The sequence below is a fragment of the Pleuronectes platessa genome, chromosome 10, assembly GCF_947347685.1.
Source record: "Pleuronectes platessa chromosome 10, fPlePla1.1, whole genome shotgun sequence".
In the NCBI taxonomy this organism is placed as follows: Eukaryota; Metazoa; Chordata; class Actinopteri; order Pleuronectiformes; family Pleuronectidae; genus Pleuronectes; species Pleuronectes platessa.
The window spans coordinates 9206002-9228423 of NC_070635.1; the positions used below are offsets into that span (position 1 = coordinate 9206002).

At 45.0% G+C, this 22422-nt stretch overlaps 1 protein-coding gene across 4 annotated transcripts in view; it reads right to left on the reverse strand.

Annotated features, from left to right (window-relative positions):
• The window catches only part of ddr1 (discoidin domain receptor tyrosine kinase 1), a 47291-nt gene extending 34652 nt beyond the window's left edge, over positions 1-12639 (reverse strand). For 3 of the 4 annotated variants that reach the window (XM_053432807.1, XM_053432808.1, XM_053432806.1), the window contains exon 1: positions 10480-10688. In XM_053432807.1, the coding sequence (XP_053288782.1) occupies positions 10480-10484 (5 nt within the window). In that variant the 5' untranslated portion in view covers positions 10485-10688. Of the gene's footprint in view, positions 1-10479; positions 10689-12293 lie in introns of those variants that run through there. The other variant, XM_053432810.1, reaches the window with a different exon arrangement.
• Between the last annotated feature and the right edge of the window lie 9783 nt (positions 12640-22422).

Genomic DNA, 22422 nt, shown 5'->3' on the forward strand with positions numbered 1-22422 from the left:
TACCTTGACCTTTGACAATCAACTTCTAATAAGTCCATTCTTCAGTCCCAATGGACTCTTGCACCAGATGAAATGAGATCTCCATGAAGCGCGTCTGTGATACTTAGCATCACAGTGACCTTGACCTTTGATCACCAAAATCTAATCTGTTTACTCTTTAAAGACAGAGTGAACATTTGTGCCCAATTTGAAGAAATTGCTCCCATGTGTTCCTGAGATATTGTGTTTACAAGAGTTGCGTGGACAGGCAGACGTAAATAAGGACGGACAACAAGGAAACATTAGGCCTCCTGATGGATGTTGCCAGCATGGAGGCTTAAAAATAAGCACATTTCATAGCTCTTTCCTTTGTGCATATCTTATTTTTGAACGTGTTTGAGGCAGACTGCCAGTGCTGGAGAAAGAGGAAGGAAAGGAAACCTCATGATAAGTGGAAGTCTGAAGTGGGGGTGACAGCTGGGAGAGACAGAGGGGCCGGGCCGCCTTCCCTGTAGACCCTCTGTGTTTCGGCTTCATCTCTGACTAGACTGGGACAGGCCGACAGCTGACACACAGCTGTAGTGACAGAAGATCGGAGGTGGGGAGGTGGGGAGGGGGGGGGGGATGTATGGAAACAGAGTGAATATTAGAGTAGAGTTAGCTCAGGGACACCAGGGCGGAGACGTTGGAACAAGAGCAGTGATGACATGGGTACATGTGTGTTTGGGAGGAGGGAGGTGGTGTAGAAAGTGACTTATGGCCTCACAGTCAGTGTGTGTGTGTGTGTGTGTGTGTGTGTGTGTGTGTGTGTGTGTGTGTGCGTGTGTGCGTGCCTGGGTACGCAGGGTGTGCATGTGGCCATAGAGGAGATCTCAGGGATAGCCAGCCAGTGCAGCTGTCCTGAATGGGAGACACAACGCACCCGATCCACGGTGCATGTGTTCCAAGAGGGGAGAGAAACACAGAGAGAAAGAGAGGCTGACATCTTTCCATCCAAAGAATACATGCACATGTGCCAGATGACAAAATGGTGAATTATGGTCTGGCAATATGTGCGTGCGTAGAATCTGGCAACAAATCCAAAGCAATCAACATGACAACCACCACAATGTCAGAGAGTATCATCCTCGACAGTGCCTCATCGCCGTTTTGTCAATGAGGGGGAAACGGGAGAACAAACTTTTACCCGCGACGTCATTGACGCGGGACGAAAACCAGACAAATGTTTCAAGGAGCGGGAACAACAGTGACCACAGACGTCCAAGAACATTGTTGCTGGGAAAGTCAAGTGTTGCTGAACAGCTGTGGTGAGCGCTCACGGGGAGGCAGCAGGGCCCGCTGGGTGGAGGAGAGGCCACAGCATGGAGCCCAATCGACCCTCTCACGTTTTGACTCGTGGCTAATCCATGAACGGGACTAAATGAACACTTATGAACAGCTGCTACTTGTGTCCACCCAATCGAACCACAACAACACAGTCGAGAGCAGAGAGACACAGGGGAACTTTTTTGCTTAGCAGCCATTGCATCATTAGAGATAGCTTGCCAGAGTCTCTATAATTAGATTGCTTCAGTAAAAAGTGGCAAGACTGCCTTGGCACTAGTTAGCTTCGTTTCAGGAGAGGCCCTCGCGCAGGAATCAAATGTTACCGTTCGTTATTCTTTCCACTTCCTTCCAGTTGGGTAATAAAGCCTGTCAAAATGTCAGTAGTGACCTTAAGATCATGTGCTTTTGCATTTTTAGCTCATTAAACGTATGCGTTACATCACCACCGAACATTTTTCCAAAGCACATCTAAACTTAAAGAAAAGGTTTTCTTGAGGATTCCTGACCGTGAATTCCAGTCTGTCAGAGCAGAGTGAACAACAGGCTTGAAGAGGCTTGAAACTTATGAGAGGTAATAAATCACCATCAGTGTTTAGACATGTTTCTCTCTCATAGTTACATTATCCGCAGCCAAGACACAACAGAGCTGCAGAGCTTTCATTCACAGCCAATGTTTGCCGAGTTTGGGTTTAGCAAAACAAACTGAATCCTGAGATTCTCAGCAGCTCATTTAAAAATGAACTGTTGATGACAGCTCTGTGCGACATTCACACTCATTCTCTAAAGTTTTCAAATAAAAATGAGCTCCATCCAGATGAAGTATTCTAGCTCTGTTACAGAGGTATTCTCCACTAAAGTTGAAGTTATATGTTTTACATTTAAAGTATTTGTGACATTGTTTAGTGTCCAGCCTGCAGACGTGAAGTAATCATTAATCTTATGGGGTGCCTGGTTGAATTGGATGGTCTTCTCTTAATTAGGGAACAAAATAGCCCTAACCCTAATACTTTTAATTTAATTAATAAAATAACAAGCAGCTAGGGGCCGAATATTAAAATCAACATTGGATAAACCCAGCTCCCCCCCTCCCCCAGGCCCAGCTTATTTTACAGGGCAGCTGACACCCCTGGTTTTGGCTCATCCAGTAAATGTTAAGATATCAGTCTGAAACTTGAGCCATGCCCCATGAGCAAATAGTACAGAGAAACTGACACAATTGAACAAAGATAATAAGCAAGAGAATAATACTGTAATAATAAATATGATTTTCTCTCTAAGCTTTCTTGATCCAAACACAGATCACGTGTTCAGTCCCCAATCATGGCCCGATATGAAGTACCACGCTGCATCTGTTGGACGTGACTAATGGCCGCAGGGGAGACGGGAGTAGTGAGCTCTTTGTTTTGGATTTCCATCAGTGTGTGAGGACGGTGGTGAGGTAACACGCACCGCCACCCTCTGTGTCCTGGAGAGAAGGAAGCTCAAACTAATCTTCAACCCTCCCCGCACTTTGAAGGGTGGGAAACAAGGTCATGCGATGGCTACACACAGGCTTGTTTCTGTGCGACTGGGAGGCAGTGGGAGTGAATTGCTCGTCTCTGCGGGGCCACTGTTTCCTTGTTTTTACTGGAGACGCACTCCGAGGCCAGGCATAAGTTGTTTGGCTGCAGAATATCTGTTCAGGGGGTTCCTTTGGTCTCATCTTGAAATAATTGCCTTCAGCTTTGTTTGGTTAAATATTAAAATATCACTCAGTGTGATACTTCTTTTACTCCCAGCAAGGACAAAGCACAGCCACTCCCCCTCTGCTACAGTGAAGAAACTAAGAGGTTTGAGATAAGCTTGAGAAATCCGCTCTAAAACTGAAAGTACAAACAGGGTACTTCTAATTATTACCTCTGCCGTTGTTTAGAAATGTACATATCAAGACATATTCTTGAACATTCAGGTGAAGGGGGGGGGGGGGGTCTGGTTAGAGCACGAGGGAGGCAGAACATCACATATAACTAATGCTGTGGAAATTACATTTTTGTGTTACAGCACAATGACACCAGCGTCGGCCTTTATCACCAAAAACTCTCGAATCTCGTTGTCTTTCTAAATTGAAATTTTAATCCACATCTTCTATGCATCTTTCTTAATCCTGAGATATTTTTATTCTTTTGTTTTTGTCAGTTTTACATCATCAACATGTGCACAAGCTTTTCCAAACATTTTCCTTCTGCTTTCTCATGTGGGGTCACTTGGACATTTAACTATGGGGCCAGTAGGAAAAGATCATGAAAGATTTCCAAGGCAACTGACTAATGCTGACATTTATGATAAATGTCCAAAGATCAGTGCCGGTCTGAATACAGCTTGAAGTAACAGTGGGTGAAGTCTGGTGCCATGCTCCTCTGTTGGTCATCGTGCTGATCACACACTGGTCATCACATTGAATAACTGTGCGTCATAATATTCATCTTAACCAGGAAGAGCCACTCACATCTGTGGAATCTGATTTTACTGAGTTTTACCACAGGAGGAGGAAGCAGAGGGGAAGGATGGATGAGTCACTTAAACGAGGGACCGAGAGCTGATGGAGACGACAGGAATAGTGGCCGAGTCAGAAAAACAAATTAAACAGCAGCCGCCAGAGAAGGAGAAAGTGCAGCATCAGACAGAAGGATGACTTCAGGAGGCGGTGAATCATGAAGAAGGAACACGGTGAGAGGACTGTAAAAATTAAAACACGTTTCCTGGAAGACTTGTGGGAAACATGAAATGACTCATTAAGACAGCTCAGCTCTCACACACACAAAAAAAACAATTCAAAGCAAACCTTCCCAGTGGCACAGACTCATTCGGGCAGCAGAGCAACACAGCTCATAACAAAACTAATTCATGAGCTATCACCGGCGGTAGTTTAGCAGAGCTGAGGCTCTAGGGCTGTGTAAAAACAGGTGAAAACTAATGTAACACAGTTAGTGCTCGGCTACACTGAGCAGAAATCAATCATCCCTTATAAGGGGGAAACTTCTTTCCTCTTTCTCGTGGATACATGGAAGCAGATCCACTTGGCCCCTCGGTCCACTCCAGAGGCAGCGCTGCTCAGCATATGCTCATGGTGGACAGAGACAAATGGGGACTGATTACCACAAGCTGCTCTGGCAAGTGAAGAATGCCTTCATCAACGGCAGCCACATGAGACTCTTTGAAAGTGTAGAGACTAAGAATTAGCCCGAGCTTGTAGACAGAGACATCATTTCTTCTATCGGATTAGTTTTGTGTTTAAGTGGCAGTGGTTGAGAAACACTGAGGAATTTTAAATAATAAGGGTTTGATTTGTGATTTGATGAAATACGTGAGTTTCAAACGATGTTACCATCACTTCCCTCATTTCTCCATGCGTCCTGTACGTTGGTGTGATTGTTCAAGCAAAACATTCACTGGTGACTGAAAGAGACAAAATCAGCTGTTTGCCCCTCTGCCCACGCAAAGTATCATAGATGCCTGTAGTTTCTAGTGTCTCCTTAAAAAGTTTGAAGTTTCTTCCTCGTGTCCTACGGTCGTCCCTTGAACTACTGACGACTACCCCCCCACCACCACAATTTCCACTGATAATGCTTCATTTATTCTGTTTCGTTTGTATCCATATGTTTTCAGTTGAAGAGCATAATTACGGATGAAATGACAACGATCCCGTACGTTTCCGTATACGCATCTAATTTTAAGCACAAATGAGCCTTAGTGTACACACATTTAAACTAGATTAAACAAACATAACATTTTGTATAATGTACAAAATCTCCATGTGTCCAAGTCCACAGTTCCTTCAAACACACAGGGGGAAACCAAACCAACAACAGGGAGGTGAGCAGTTTGTAGATACTGTTCAGTACGGCTGTCCTGTGTACTTCTACGCCTGTGGTTGGCATGGTGATCTACATCAGTATTTTAATCATTGGCTCATTCTTTTATATTAGTAATGGTTATTATTATAGTCATTATTATTATGCCTGTTGCTGTTATGCAGCTATTTCCACAAGGATATGGAGTAAAAAGAACCTTAGAAAAGAAAACAACTGGGAGGGTCTGATTTTTTTATCTTCATTAGAAAGCTTGTCAGAGACGTCGTTCCTCTGGCTCTTCTTCTCTAGTGATGAACTGCACACCTATCGTCAGGGAGCAGGTACTGAACACTCTCTTTGTTCCACACAAAGCCGAAGACTGTTACTCAAATTCCTGCCACCCTAGTTTTCAGCTCTCGGCCGTCTAATGAAGATGTCTCCTGTCTGTTTAATCAATGAAATTCCTGTTCTGTTTTGTCATCAGCTTATTTGCTAAGAACACTGAGGACGGCTCTCTGTTTTCTACTCAGCAGGACAGAACCTCTCAGCTGAGTGCACACACACACACGTACACACACAAAGACCAGAGTCCTTCTTATAAAAAGCAACTTAGAAATGCCAAAAAATAATCCGTTTTATAAGCAATAACATCAAATAGTAGGCTGATGTCCTTCAGGGTGGTCCCCTCAAGTTGCCTGTCAGGTCATGGTAAACGATATGTAGTAAATTGTCATGAATGCGTTTTAAGAGAAATGGCTGAGGGATTTTTCTGTAAAGTAAGAGACAGGCTAGTGTGCCTAGTTTGTACTTTGCAGGAACATGCTCTCCAGACTCGAGTTTCATTACCATAGACTGTAATATTAAGATAGACGACAGGACAACGCCCCAAAAGTGAAGCCAATGCGTCTTTTTCGTCCCTTTGTTGCTGGCAGCAGTTTGGATCATGAACCCTGCCTCCTCAATTTTAGCAGATGATACATGTGCCAAACTAAAAAGTAAAAATACATGCCATAGTTCCTGTAATTTTAGGTAGTTGTCAAATGTTTGTGTATCTAGTAAGTTTGTTTTGAATTTGTTACAGACGTCTTGAGGCCAAGAGGGCAGAGTTCGTATATTTTAGCTTAATTTCTGGATAGAAGCAGAAAGTGTGAAGCTTTTATATCTTTGAGTGCCCAACAAGTGGATTTCGCAAGAAAGGTATGGTATGTGGCGTTCGAGCAAAAACCTATAAGAAGTATTTTTGAATTCACGTTTTATTTAGCATTAAAAATCACGCGATTCAGCAAACATGAAAGCTGAGATATGACAAAGAACAGCGAGTTTAGAACTGTTAGCACCTCTGGCGATCGATTTGATTGACATGAAGTCCGTTGTTTATGAGCCGCATCGTGTAAATCAGAAAGTCGAGTCCTCTCTCTCTCTGTGCACGCCCAGGAAAAACACAAGTGAAGCCTCCGTTATCGTGTCTTGTGGGAAACTGGAAAACCGTTTTGACTGACAGAAACTGTAACACGGATTTGGTTCTCAGGGCCTGAAGCTTCATACATGCCAGCACATGCAGTTAAAACTGTCTTCAGCTCTTTTTTCTCTCACTATAATTCAACTAGAATGAGAGGAGTGCCATTTCACTTTCTGGTGAGAGTAAGTACGTGAACCCAATTTATCTGCTTCACCGCTGCACTGAGCGAAGATTAGTCCTGAATTTGACCTTAGCTGAAGCGCGAGTGTGAAGATCATAATGAGAATCTAGCAGGTGTGTGGTAGCATTAGCATGTTGATATGAGAGCTTGGCTGCAGAGCTTGCTATGTGGATCCCTGGTTCTAGTTTGACACCGAGGCCGTTTTAGGGCTCTGGTGTGATGGCAAACTGCACCCCACTTTCCTGAACTCAATTTGCACTGACTCAATGGCACTTGTCAGAGGACAAGTAAGAGGCAGAGCGGAGGATGAGGTGAGGGGATGAAGGAGAGGCATGTGACAGCACAGTGCTACTCTCACAATGGGCAGAGAGAAAACGACCAAAGACAGAGACACAGACAGAAATTCGGAATACGCAATGTTTCGAGGAAAAATCCCTCCAGTATTTGAATGAAGAGACTCATGAGGATGGGACAAATGCAATTCCTTTCCCACAGGAGGGCAAGAATTAATCATCCGGGGAGGAGTTATTGAAATGGAGAGAATTGAAAGAGGGATAGAGGGAAAGAGGGAGGGATCGCCCGAAGTGAAACGGTACACCAGAGAGAACAGGTCAAACAGGAATGAGTTCAGCGAGACTCAGCATTTTGAGTAAAAGTGTGAAAACAGTCTGACCTAACGCAGCCTTCTAACAGACGCCTTCTTCTCATGATGAATGACAGCCGAGCAGAGAGAAAATCTTTTCGCAGCAGTTTGATGTTTAGCTATTGCGGTGAGCAAACAAAAAAACACAATCTCGGAAAAGCAAATTATGATCCAAGCTGATAAATGAACTGATTAATATAAGGCCGGGGCTTTACTAAATCCCCAACTAAGATAACTAAATTACACATCACACAGCCACACATGTGCCTCACTCGACTCCTTAGAGGGAGACAGGTTCGGCCCACTCAACGTGGACGTCGGTAAACTTCGATTCATCATCTGAATATTAAAGAAGTAGGTAACCTTTGACATGCAACACAATTTTCTTCCATGTTCAAACAAGGTTTCAAAAGCACCTACTCTGCCAGAGGCCAGTAGTTATCATTACTCGTGTACTGGGCCACGAGAGGCACGGTGTGTGCTGGCAAGTGGCAGCTTAGGCGAAAAACACCACCACAGTGAGAAGAATTGAACCGGGATGAAAAAAGAAACTAAAGAAGGAAAGACAGAGAGAGGGCGGGAGAGAGCAGAGAGCACACTGGCTTTTAAAGTTGTCAGAGTTTCCAGCTTTCATAAGGTTCATCTTATTTTTCCAGAAGCGATAACTTCAACTGCCAGTTGTTGGCAGGACGTGCGAGGCAACATGATATGATTGACAGCTGGTTTCAGCTCACAGGATTCTGCACTTGTACAGAAGCATGGTCTTTCCTAACTGGATCATTAATTCAGCATTGTAGGGTTCTAAAGGGGGATTTCACTGATTTTAAAGCCTGTTTAAAAGGAACTTGGGGGAAAGCACTAATGGAAAAGGAGGAAAAAGTTGCATCAAGCTTTTTCTGGCTCCAGGGGGAGCTGTGCAAAGTCTGAAAAATGACATGGAGGTGTGGAGATAGAAAGAGATTACAAGATATCTGTAGCCAGCTCCTCATCTACGCTGCTCTAATCACTACTTGCATAAAATACAGAATCTCCAAATAAACTTTTGGTTGCATTGTGGGTAATGTAGGCGTGGAATAACTGGAATAATAATGACAAAAACTGTCTGTCTGTCAGTTTTGTGATAAGAATCTTATTATTATTATTAAAAACTTTTTACTAACAGTTAAGAAAATCTAAATTAGGCCAATTTGTACATTTTTGGAACATCTTGATGGATAATGTATTAGATTATATATGTAATAGCACCTGAAAAAAGCTGTCTATCATTTTTTGACATTTGCAGGTTTTTAAGCGATACATTGATGAGAGAGTGGATTTGAAGAGACCTCAGCAGCAGTATCACCCCAGTGTGCTTACATTCACAAAACAACATTGCTATCTGTCCGAGGCAACCACGACGGGAAAAGCAAATAAATGAGGACACTCACAGGGACGATAACAGAAAAGGGAGGGTGAGGATATGGATGAGCAGAGGAAGGAGGGAGGAGGACGAGGAGGAGGAGGATAAATGAAACATCTAGTGCTGCTTCAAAGGGAATGGGGTGATAGGAGATGAAGAAGGAGAAAATGCGTGATCACAGTCAGATGTGATCAATTAGGGGATGAAAGCTATGCTGGATGTCAGGGTGAGATGGAGGGACAGGGCAGTGAAGGCAGGCCGGGGGAGAGGGGAGGGGTGATCTGAAAGATGGACGAACTTTGGAGATTCATAGGCAAGAAATCTAAATGAGAGATTTGAGAACTCACTGACAACTAATGCCCGAGAACACCATGGATCCCGCTTTGAAGTGTCACCGCCCATAAGACGATGAGTTTGTTTCTCAGGCAGTTGCGTCGGGCTCGCTCTGCGTGTGACCACAAATAACGCCAAATGCAATTAAAAAGATGAGTTGTCTAGACATGAGGTGGGAACTGGTTTAGCAGAACAGGGTGAACAGTGGAGGGCTGCTTTCAATCGGTTTCATTTCCCATCAGATGAGGGCCATAGCGAGAGGAGGCACCGTGTTGTCTCAAAATGCTTAAATGAATTCTTCCACCTCGAGGTTCCCGCTCAGTCTGTCGGGAGCCAATTACGACCAGACACAGAGTTGAGCAGAGTTGCTGCCGAACACACGATTGTTATAAGAGGAAACAGTCCTTTTGGATTTAAAACACCAAAAGCATCATTGAACTCTTTCATGCGGTTTACTAGCCACATTAGCCACATTGCTATAAAGAGCAGGGCATCTGTGCAAAACATGCAATCCAGTCATTGTGCCAGATTTGCCTTTAGATTTCTATTCTTCTCCACCTGTTTAGAGTCTTTTCAGCAAAGTCAACGACCTGAAACCCACACAGACTGGCATAAAGCACCGACTCCCACCAAAACAATGAGCCAGATAGAGCACAGCAGACTGACGTCAATGATCATCTAGTCTATACAAACCAGCGTTCCCACCGTCGACACCAAATCCTGCTCCTGTGTGGGTGTACGCTGGCACACAGGGAGACATCTGTGTGTTTTCAATCACCAAACAACAGAAATAACACAAAATCTCCCAAGACTTTTGGAGATTATTCTTAAAATTCTCTTAAGACCAACAAAACCAACTAGAATGGCACCTCTGCCAAAGCCCAACAGACCCTCACCTGATTCCTCACACAGATAATAGTCCCCCTAGATATTTTAATTGAGATATGTGAATTATTACCCGGGAAACATCCTATCTCCGATGTCAATGACAGTGATATAAAAATCCTGGATCTGCCCCCTGATCCTGAGTTCTTCCCCTGATCCGTACCACAACTTTCCACAAAGTTTCATGGTAATCCTTCCAGTAGTTTTTTCCCCGCAATCTTGCACATAAACAAATAAACAAATGCACATCATAACTCTCTTGGTGGAGTTAACAACAGTGATTCCATCAAAGTTGTCAGACCAATCACTGTCCTCTCTCCCTACTTCTCCTCAAATCCTATATGACGCAATTATAGGCACTTTCTTCTAACCGTGCTTTGACAAAGGCAAATCAATTTTGCCTAAAACAATTCCCCTGGTGGGTGCATTTACAATTATACTCACATCATTTGTATATGCAAGTTTTTAAAATATTCCAACTCCACTGGACTGCTGGGCTGCGCTGCTGATAAAAAGCAGCTCTGTCGGGCCAACGGCTCTCGTGGGATGCTCTGGGAGAATTAGCAGCCAGATGCCCATTAGACGTGGCTCCAGCCGACCTGTGCTCGCCGTGAGGGACTGTACACCAACACTCAGCGCTCCTTCTCACTTGAAGCCTTTGCTACAGAATGAAGAGGGAGGAGGGGCGACGAGAGGATAAAGTGGCCTTTTACAGCCTCTCTATCTTTTGGCAAATAGAACTCGGAGCCACACCAACCCCCCCACCTCCTCCCGAAGGTCTAACAATGCTACCCCTCCTCGGGACTGCCTGCTCAGTCCCCCCCCCGGATAACAAACTACCAACATTAGATGGGACAAGTGACTGCCCGGTGCACTGCACACCCACTGAAGCCCATGGTTGATTCCTCCATCAGGCCTGGTCTAAGTCCTTGCTGCATGCACAAACACACAGGAACAAGCTGGCAACAGAAACGAACGCAGTCACACCCCCGATGTTCACCTCTCTCATTCCATCATACACAAATAAAGACGCACCGAGCTGGAATGTGCACGTTGAGCACAACTTTCCATTGATTTCTGCAGTAATCATCTATAACACTAAACGAGTCCCTCTCACCTCCCTGCTCTTCTGGCTCATGAAAACACAAAATGTAAACATCCTGTTCAAAGTCCAAACCTTCAGGCGGCTAAACCACAAGAGTCTGACATGTTCTCTCCTCCAGTGCCAGGCCGCCGCTGCCACTTCGCCACGCTCAGGTTGGTTCACGGTGATTGATTCACTCCACAAAGGAGCAACCGCCGCATGTACAAGGCCAGAGGTGAATGAAACCAGAGTTGATGGTCCCACTGGAAGTCACCTGTGGTGCTGGGAGAGGTCGAAGGGGGTTAATGGCGGGTGCGATGGCCATGGACCACCTGGATGTGAGGAGCTCAACCTACACATTAGACTTTTTTACTGAGGCACACATCAGGCCTGCTGCGGTTTGAAAGCTCCACACGCAGAGAGGAATTACTCTTGTTGAACTTGTGAGGTTTGGTGAATGAGGTGCGACGTGGGGCTGGGGCAGAAAGCGTTTAAGAGGCTGTGAGGGAGGGGAATGACTGGTGACGACCAGTAACAGTGTGAGGGTCTGTGGGGGAAGATTTGCAAATGATGGAAGAAATCAAAAGTCCATTGAGGTGGATATAAACATTGTGATAGCATTAGTCATTGCCCCCATCGGGGCTCAGAATAATGTTTTCTCTGCTGCCAAGGACCCACATTTAGAGAGATGTTGGACTGCACGGTTTGCAACAGGACGCGACTATGATGTACACTGTCAGAGTATTTCAGCCACGCAGACACAGACACACACGCGCACACACACACAAACAGGCAGAGACCCAGGGCGCAACGTTACACCTCATATGCTCTAACCAACTGCCCGTGGCCACCGTCCTGAGCTGCCGTGGCCGCCTCACACCGAGACTCATTGACGCCAAACCACAAAGAGAGACACACACACACACACACACACACACACACACACACACACACACACACACACACACACACACACACACACACACACACACACACACACACACACACACACACACACACACACACACACACACACACACATACTGACACACACAGACAGCGGGAAATACTCTATCCGCTACAATATTATTATCATTATAAACTGGGTTCTAATGCGTAAAGTGCGCGTAAAGTGCGCGTAAAGCAGGATTTGGAGGAGTTAGTCGGTACTCACCTAAAAGACCCGGAGAAGTGCGCTCTGACAGCGGGGCAGACTCCTCGGTGAAGCTGCGTCTCTGCCCCGAACCACTGAATAATCCAACCTGAGCTCCGGAGCAGCTGCGTGCGACTTGTGTCAGAACTCAGGAAAACAACCGGGACGCTCCGGAGCCGTTTCTCCCGGTGGGTGAACGCGCACTGACACGTCGCGTCACCCCCACGGGAGACAACTTCACGACAAAGAGAGAACAAAACTAAAAAGTAAAAGAGGCGGTGCGGTCTCCGTTGTGTTCCCTCCGCTCGTGACCGCTCATTGAGCCCGATCCCCGGCTGTGTGTTGCTCCTTCCCTCGGTCCAGGGGCTCCGCGGCTCGGCCGGCAGGCGCCACCAGGTGCTCATTTACATAACTACACCGGCTTGGTCCAATCACAGCCCAGAGCAAGGTGTCTGAGTGAATATCTCAACAGGGCCTCCGTCCAATCAGCGCCTCGTGTGGGCGGGATCTGTGACCCTAACAATGCTGTAGAATGAGATACAGTGTGAAGGGGAGAGAGGGGGGAGAGATAGGACAGAGGGAGAGAGGGAGGGAGAGGAGAGAGGAGGTAGAAGAGAGAGCGGGAGGGAGAGAGAGAGAGAGAGAGAGAGAGAGGGGGGGGGAAGGAGGGAGAGAGAGAGAGAGAGAGAGAGAGAGAGAGAGAGAGGAGAGGAGAGGAGAAGGAGAGAGAGAGAGAGGGAGAGAGAGAGAGAGAGAGAGAGAGAGAGAGAGAGAGGGGGGGAGAGAGAGAGAGGGCTTTGTTACAGAGATTTGGAGAATATGACATATGATCCAGCAGCACACAGTGTGGTGGTTTCACCTTGTTAACCCTTTGCATGTTAGAAAATTGGCACCATGAGGTTTCAACTCACATTTTTTAAAGGTTCAGTGTGTAAACGATCTACTGGCACAAATGTAATATAACATAATCCTGGTGATGTTTTTTATTTTTTTATTATATGTATGTACTACATACATCGATACATACTTTATATTTACATCAGCAGCAAATCCTCTCTACAGAGGCTGCCATGTTTTGTTTACAGTACAAACCTGGACAAACGAAACATCTTTTGAGATTATATGGAAACTGAAGGCTCCCACAAGTTGTCTTTCGTGTTTGGAAGGGGAGGGTGAGGTGTGGGGGGGGGGGGGGGGGTCTTCAGCTGAAACATCACCAGTAGATGTCACTAAATTCTTCACACAGAACCTTTAAATATAATATAAACTTGTAAACTCCTTGAATTATCTCATTGGCCTCTCAGCACCTGGATTGAAGCACTCTACACAGACCCACAGCAGCCTGCCTTGAACGAAACTTTATTACAGAGCGATGGTGGTGTAACTGTATACCATTACTGGCCCTGGGCTATAATGAGTCAGATTGAAGGCTTCACAGTAAAACACTGCACCAGGGCTGGGACCTGGAGAGTTGTTGATATGACACCCAGAGGCAATGCTGGAGTGAGATAGGAATTCATGTTTTTTAAAAGAGCCACATGTGCGTGTGTTTTCAACCAAGAGTGGGACAAGTCAGACAGAGACCGACAGAGGAGGAAATGTTTAGCAGCAATTACAGTGTTCCTGTCTGTGTGAATGAGAGTGAGGGAGACATTAGCTGGAGCTCCATCACCAACCAGGGACAATAAAGGTCATTTAGCACATTCTGACCCCACCCTGGATAAACACGGAAGGGAAGACACTCTCTGCTGCGTTCACTTCTTGTGTGTGTCTGCGTGCGAAGCGGTATTTGAGTTTGTAATTGTATATGCCAAAAATTACATGGAGATACAACGTTTTCGTATTTGATGATATAGATAGTTATTATGATAAATGTCTCATTTTAATTTATTTTAAGGTTAAAGACTGGTTTCCGCTCTTGTTGTGGGTTTAAACTCTTCTGACAAACACTTAATGAACAGCAAAAACTTTCACAAATCTGAGGATGATTATTTATATGTCATTCCTCCTCACTTTGTTTACACAATGCATTCAAATTATATTGGTATATATTGAATGCATCAAAAAGAACATGACCGATTACAATGACCTATTTATTTATTTAGGGGTGGGGCAATGACCCAAGAAAGAAGCTGTTATATTTTGGTGTTGATCTGAAACAGACAACAGATCCAGGATCTGCAAGATGTCGCTGAAAGAATCAGGCATGTTTAGAAGACTGATATTTATGAGCGTTTGCAATCTGGTGAAGATCGACACAAATAACCACGACATAGTGAATTTGAATGTGTGGTTCATCAGTGGACAGTTGGGCCTTGGCACAGGCAGTATAGTTTTATACTGTTTTACATATTGTTTTATTGCCCTGTCTCACGTTAAGGTCACAGCTCCCTGCACACTCCCCCGTCCTCACCCCTGTGTGTTTATAAAGACTTAAGTTGGATTTTCTTCTGGCCTGGACTAGTTTTCGCTGCATATTATTAACATCCTATCACCACTTTTCAATTTCAGAGCTAAAACAAACCCTCCCTCTCCCCTCCTCAGTGTTTAATGGTTAAACTTCACTCCGTCAACAGTTTTCTCCGTGCTTCACTTGATCATGATTAATTAATGTTTTCTTTTCTCAAAGTGTCTGTTTCATAAAAAGTATTGTTTTTCCTCTCGAGTCCTTTTTTTTTCCTTTTCTTTCTGTAATGCTAAATACATTTTAAAATGTCGGTGATGGAGGTAAGCTCGAGTTAAAAAGGGTAATGATCAAACCACTGTTGATATTTGAGAGTTATTATCTGTGACGTTCGCCCAGCAGAATGTAAACCGATTCCCAGAAATGATCCTGCTGATTAAACACAGTGCTTCTGGGGTTCTCGGTCTCTCTCTCTCTCCTTTCAGCTCGTTCTGTCGGGCGCATAGTCCAACTGGCTGTGCTTTGTTCGTCGTCTGGGCAACAGCAAATCCCCTGGCAGAAATTATGACCTTCTTCATCGTTATTCTCTTTCTTCCTCTCACCTCCTCTTCTCTATTCTCTCTTTTTTGTCTCTCACTTTCACTTCTCATCAGTCTTTTTTTAATTGTTTACCTTCCATTTTAGAAACAGAATATGCTCAGTTCCCCTGTAAAGTTTTGGTTTGTTGTCACCAAAACCCCCCCCCCGCCCCCCCCCCCCCCCCCCCCCCCCCCCCACTCTCCCCTCTCATTTTCTTCCTCCTCTCTCTCTCTCTCTCTCGCTCCTCATTCTGCTTTGGGAGAAAACCCGGCGAAGCATAAAAAGCAGGTCTGATCCTGTGAGGAATTCACTTGGGTGAGAGAAACAAACACAGAGAGCCGGAAAGTTGTATCGCGTATGAGTCAGCAAGGACAGGAGAGCACTTGATGCGCTGTGTGAGGAGAGATAAAGAAAGGGAAAATGAGAACGAGTCTGCTGAGACATCAATCCTCTGCCCAGACAAAGAAAATGGGCTTTTAAACGAGAGACAAACTGTGTTAAAAGTTCAAATAAAGAAACTTTTACTTTTTAAAGGGTGATTGCATTCAGCAGAAAATTGGCATTTTCCTGCCATAATTCTATTCAGGAGGATGACAGATGATATATGGCCTGTCGTTCTGAATGTACAGCTAGAATTTATCACCTGAGTCAAAAAACACAAACATCTGAATTAGAAATAGGAGAGTTTGACTCAAAGGCCTTTCAAGGGACAGCACTAACACACACACACACACACACACATACACTCACTCACGGGGCACCCTGTCCACCCCCTGTCGAGGTCTGACAGCTGTGCAGGGCTGCAGGATTCAGACAACACAGATCAGTTGCAGAATGTGAAGCTTGCAGTATGTTGGGAACCAGCGTAAAACCTAGCATACCAAGCATTCTCCCCTCTGAAACATCTCTGCCAGTGTCCTTTTCACTGGGAATCTCTCAAAACCAATAAATGCCTCAGATTCGCGATGGTCAGTGAAAAAACCTCCAGAGAGCTGCACGGCTCCGTTTACATAAAAACACTCCGTTTCTCAGCAAGCATGTGTGACCTCAAGTCCGTGTTTGGTTTAAACATACATGTATGCATGTGTGAGTGTGCCGAGTGTGTCTGCGTAAATGTAGAACTCCTCAAGCCCCCCCACCCCATCCCACCCCACCCCTATAATGTCTGTTTACTGTGACTTGTCTGGGCTCCGTCAATATCAGTGTCACAGGCCCGGGGGCAGGTTGTATTTGATTGGCCCCCGGTGAGGATCTGGGAGCGGTAGAGGTGTCAGGGGTCGCAGGGGTCAGCATCTGCTCCAGGGGGGAGTTTCCTTGGCGGGTGGGTCGCGTGTGGGCATCACAGCCCTGGAGCTCTACTTTTAGCTGTTGGCCGAGGAAACACTTGTGTCAGCTCCTCTCACTTTTAGTCTATTCCCCGTTGTCTTTCTATTTTTAAGTTGGACATTGTTCCATTTTCTTAACACAGTGAAAGAGCCTCGAACAGTGTGAGTGGCTGTGTGAGGCTGCCACGTCGAGACAGGACTGCTTTGACATGACACACGTTGCTTTGACACCATCATACATCTCATTAGCACTTGACACATGAAAATCTATTGTCTTTAGTTTGCAGGTATTAGCTCCACACACAGTGCTAATTAAAATGTTTGACCTGCGGGTGACTCTAGGGGAAAATAGAGAAAAAGGTATTTCCGAGCACTTGATTTTCAATTTGAAACTAAAAATATTCCTCACTTATACAGGAGAGCACTTTCACACAGATGGATTTCGCGGCCTCACACCATCCTGCTGCTTCTATCACAGATTCAGTATCTGCTGCATAAATCCTATCCTCTCTGGAGGCGTCCTTTTGACCGTGCAGCTGGATGTGTGTGTGTGAAGTGAGATGAGCTCAGTGTTGTCAGGGGAATGTGGGGGAGATATGGGGTGGGGTGGGTGGGAGGCTGTGGGTGAGGTGGGGACTGTCCAGATGACCCCTCGCACAGTCAAGAGGAGTCTCTGGAGATCCTCTCAGCTGTAGCGGATCACTTGTGCGACCTCCTCCCTCGTGGCTGGAGGGGGGGAGGCAGGAGGGTGAGGGGAGGGATGCAGACTCTTTTTGGGTGTCAGGTTTCTCTCCCCCCCACCCCAGAAATCCCCTGCTATTCATCTGTGCACACACACACACACACACACACACACATCTAACAGCGTTGAGGACTGCTGCCCATGCTATGGTATTCAGGAGGCTCCCAACTGTCGCCCTCTGTTCAAACTGTCACCTGCGGCCGCTCCAGGATTTGACTTCCCCTTTTCCTCCCCCCCCCCCCACCCTTTCCCTCCCTCCCTTTCTCACCTGTCTGAACCACAGCCGCTGAATGAATGGCCTTCTTTTCCTCCACCCATCTCTCTGCTCTGCTAACATTAGCGCCCGCTGGGGGAATTATTCAGCACAGCCGCGACCGGATGTGCTCTGATGTTCTTTGTTTGGCCCTCAACCTACTGTCTTCACCAATTACATGTTTAGTGTTTCCACACCCCTGCTCTTTGGCTCAGACGGTTTAAACTTGGCTGAGCACTGTCTCTCACAGCCATGACATGTTCCCAGGATCTTTTTCTAACAAACGTATAATCATAGCTATCCTTTAATTGATTTTTATTAATATCCAAATTGGCCAAAGCTCGAGGGAGAGACAAAACTGAGCTGAGTTATTTGAGCAATCTTGAATGAACCTGCCCAGATTTTATCGCCATGGTAAGTCAAGTCTGATCTTCACCCCATCTCCAAACCCCTGGATGTCAAACTCTCCCTTCTTTTAAACTTTCATGCAGGCTGTTGCTGGCTCTTTCCAGTGAGAGTGAATGTTGTGGCAGATTTGAAGGTGCCGAGGACAGGGTGGGTGGGTGGGGTGAGGGGGGGGGGGGGGGGGGGGGGGGGGGAGTCAGAAGGGTGCAAATGAGTGCCATTGCAAAGCAGTGAGAGGTGGCGCTAAAAATACCTATTGACACATGGGCTCCAACTCACAAACAGGGTCAGACACAAACACTCTCACACAGACACACGCACACACACACACGCACATAAACACACAAAAGCCAATGACCAGTTAGGTCTCATTCATGCACAAGCAGGCAGACAGACACACATACTCACTAACAGTCATGTCTCCCTGACTTCAGAGGACATTATATTGATTTATATTGACTGACATTGATTTCCTGGAGACTTACTCTAACTTTAACCATAGTTAGCACTTGTGTAACCCTAGCCCTAACCCTAACGCTAACCCTAACCTTAAAGGTTCAGCGTGTAAGATTTAGTGGTGAAGTATCATGTTCCAAACATGAAAGAGAACCTGTGGCAGCCTTCAGTTGTCCTAAAAACTCAAAAGGTGTTTAGTTTGTCCAGTCTGGGCAACTGTAAAAACATGGCGGCCTCCGTAGAGAGGACCCACTTCCTATTTAAATATAAAGTATTTGAATATTAAGGGTCCATTTTAGGGTAAAGAAAACAGCAATTTATACAAATTAAATGAAACACACGAGAGAAAACATCAGTCGGATATATTCAATTTTTGCCAATAAATCCCTTTCTCCAAAATCTTACACACTGGACCTTTAAAACTTGTATTCAACTCGTAAAGTAATGATTTACATTGTGCGGACTAGTAACACACTTAAACAAACACACACAGTCTAAATACATAAAGCCACACCTATTGACAGTATAAATGAGCTATAAAACACTGAGCCCCTCTGAGTTTGTGCTGGCAGTGCTTTGAGTTTCACAGAGCTCCATCTCAAACAGCGAGCCGATCCTTTCCACACTCAAACTCAAGTCCACTGAACAAACAACCCCAGCTGCCGTATTGTGAGTCTCTGCAAGGGGAATATGGGAAAAGCGTCTCTGTCCACATCGTGTTGAATGCTCACTGTGGCAAATATTGTTTCTGAGTTCCCCCCACGCTGACGTGCCGCTGGGACAGTTTGCCAAGTGCTGAGCGCCAAAAGAAAAGAGTCTGTTGTTTCTTCATTGTGCTCGGTTTGTGGTAATATGGGTGTGGTGCGATCACCTGGATGAGCTCTTTATCTCTCTTAACTGTACATGTCTGCACTGACTAAGAAAGATTTAACCTGAAGGGAGCTCAAATCTGTGCCAAAATGTCACCAATATTTTTACTCTAAAAGCTAAGCAAGATTACACAAAAACACCTATATGGATTTCCCTGAAACTTGGTGAAAAGATGTGCTATGGGCCAAGAAAGACCTGGAACCGGATTTTGTTTTTCTTTCTCAACATTGCAAGATGGGCACAAGGGGACTATTGGAGCTTGGCGGAGGTATACGCTCCACTGCCTGCCATTCTGGATTAATATCAGTGGACCAAGCCCTCGCCCTACTTAAATAAAAGTACAAATACAGGAATCTAAAATACTCAAATTACAAGTAAAATAGCTACATATAAAGTCCTATTCATAAGGATATGTAAAAGTACTCTATTCTGCAGGGGGAAAAACACCCTGTGACAAATACTGTTTTAAATTATTAAGTCTTACTGATGGATAATTGCGAAGCCTTTTACCAAAACAGTTATGTAGTTTATTTGGTTCCGAACCGGCCCGCTCCTCTGAGGGGTCACATGATGAACCTGATCGATCTTGAGATGATTAATGAGCCGAAGTTTAGGAATGTCTGTTCGGTGGAATCACTAACAGCATGTGACTAGAGGCCTCAACCACCACCCCACAAACTGTATCTTCTTTAATCCAAAATCCTCATCTGAAATGTAGCAACTATAAAAAGTGATGTGCTCTGTTACCTCCCTCCCCTGTCAGTCATATGTTTGTGGAAAAACAACCCAGAGAAGAAGCCGAGGAGGACATCCAGCCTCATCACCCCCCATAGCGCTACTGGAGCATCAGGACGTGAACCGGGGGGGGCAGGGGTGAGGACAACTGCCTGAGCTGTAAATCAATGTGTGTGTGTGTGTGTGTCTGCGTGTGTTTGTGTGTGGTCTCTGTATATCAGGGAAAAGTGTGTGGATTTCTGGAACAGATTCACCTACACTCCCGAGGTACACGAGAGAGGAAACGATCCAATAAAACTGCAGGAAAACTTCACTGTGAGACCAACGAGTGGAACACACACACAGATAGAGCTGTGGTACAGTCAGTGACAGCATGCGCCCACAAAACAGCTTTTATACAGGTGATAAAACGGAGCGTTGTTGGTATTATACAACACCATTAACACCACACATTATTCACATGTGCACAATCAGCTGAATGCACCTGACCATTAACTGCAGCTCAGACTCAGAGCCATGCTTTCATAGCCCTCTAGTGACCACAGATGTGTACCTGCCGGATGAGATGTACAGCAGAAGTTTAATTCACTTTAATGGGGGACTTAAAGTCAGCTGGGAGACTGTATTTAATTAGATTTTTCCAAACACACTTGTACCTTGACTTCTCTCTCAACCATACCTCACCTGTGTGTGTGACTGCATGTGTGTGTGTGTGTGTGTGTGTGTGATGTTAAGGCCCAGGGGAGCACATAAACCCAGACTAATGAATTGTTCTGTTCTGCCTATGCTCCGGCTCTCATATGAAACCAATTCATTACCGCCTGACCTCACCCACATGTTAGCTGGGGTCACGCGGGGAGCATGCACGGGGCCAAACACGAGATGGGGGGGGGGGCGAAAGGTGAAAGAGTGCAAGAGTCCCCACAACAACCTGATTGCGTCACGAGAAAGCTCTCCAAGAAAAAGGGGGAGGAATAAAAAGAAAAGAGTGAATTCAAACTACATGGGCACAACAGCAGAATTTAATTAACAGTTTAGAAATTTACAGTGTCACGCACCAGTAAATCTGGGGTCTTTGTCTGGGGGTAATTATCGCCAAACGCGTTTGAGGGCCACAACATAGTTGGAGCTTTAGCAAGGGGAAATAAAGCAGCCAGGGGCTCCGGCTGCGTTTTGGAAACAGTTTGTGATGATTCCTCTCTTCCCTCCTCAGAGTTTATCTAGTCAGCAAATAGCTTCTCCAACTATCGTGCAAGTTGGCATTGAATCCAAATGATGCAAAACGGGGGGAATTCCACCCACTTCCATCCCGTAAATAATGATTATAGCCGTCCTCAGCAGTGATTATCATCAGACTGTCTCAGCTCCCTCATGAAGGGTGCCCAGTGGGTCACAATAAACATAATGAGATAATACTGTGGCAGCAGCCAGATCCACTCTGACAGGAGGGTTGGAAAGGCGTCGACGGTTGTGAATAATTGTGACAAACACAGTTCAGTCATCCCACAATAACACTGACATAAAGCCTTCAAATTGGACGTAAATCTCAGTGATATGTTTCACATTTTTACCAGATGACTATGGAAACACATTTATTAGAAGCTGGGAGAGGTGATAATTTATTCCATATGTTTCACAGTTAATAAAAGCAGCGGCGCAGTGGACAAACCTCTGAGTCACGTTTAAGCCATTTTCTTTGTACTGATCATATCCTGCTTCTTTTTTTTTTAAAGTCATGTAAGACACATGACTTTAAACTGACCATTAGAAGTGTTGGATAAACAAATACTGTTGTTATAGATGCAGAATCACAACATTTCCCTGTGCAGAAGCGTTTCAAGGTCTCTTTAGAGGACAAACAAATCACATTCAGTGCATACCAAGTATTTCTTATAATGAAATATGGGAGTCTTTAAATGTTTTTTCAACCTGATTTATGACATTGCAGCTTTTTCATATTGATTTATTTATTTTCTGCGCCTCCTACACTGGTTTGAGTCTATCCCATAACCTCTTCACCATAACAGAGATAATGATAGTGTGGCTATGTGTAGAAATATTTAGAACAGCATTACTATATTAATTATATCTCAACATCTACTTGACATTCAGGCTGTACAGCAAGTGCAGTTATTAGTTTAACAAAGCTCATCCACTTCACAAACCCCCCTTTATGTCTTAGTCAAATTAATTAAAGGAAAAGTACAGATCCTAAAATTGAAACCGGGATTATGTGCAATAGAAATTAATTAAAGTTACTTGAGGCATTCTGTGTGCTTGACTTTTGTCTCCAGTAAAATGAGTTGCAGACAGCCCGTCCTTGAAAGATCAGACTTTCCCTGACAATAAACAAGAAATAATTAAACACAATAAGAGCCCAC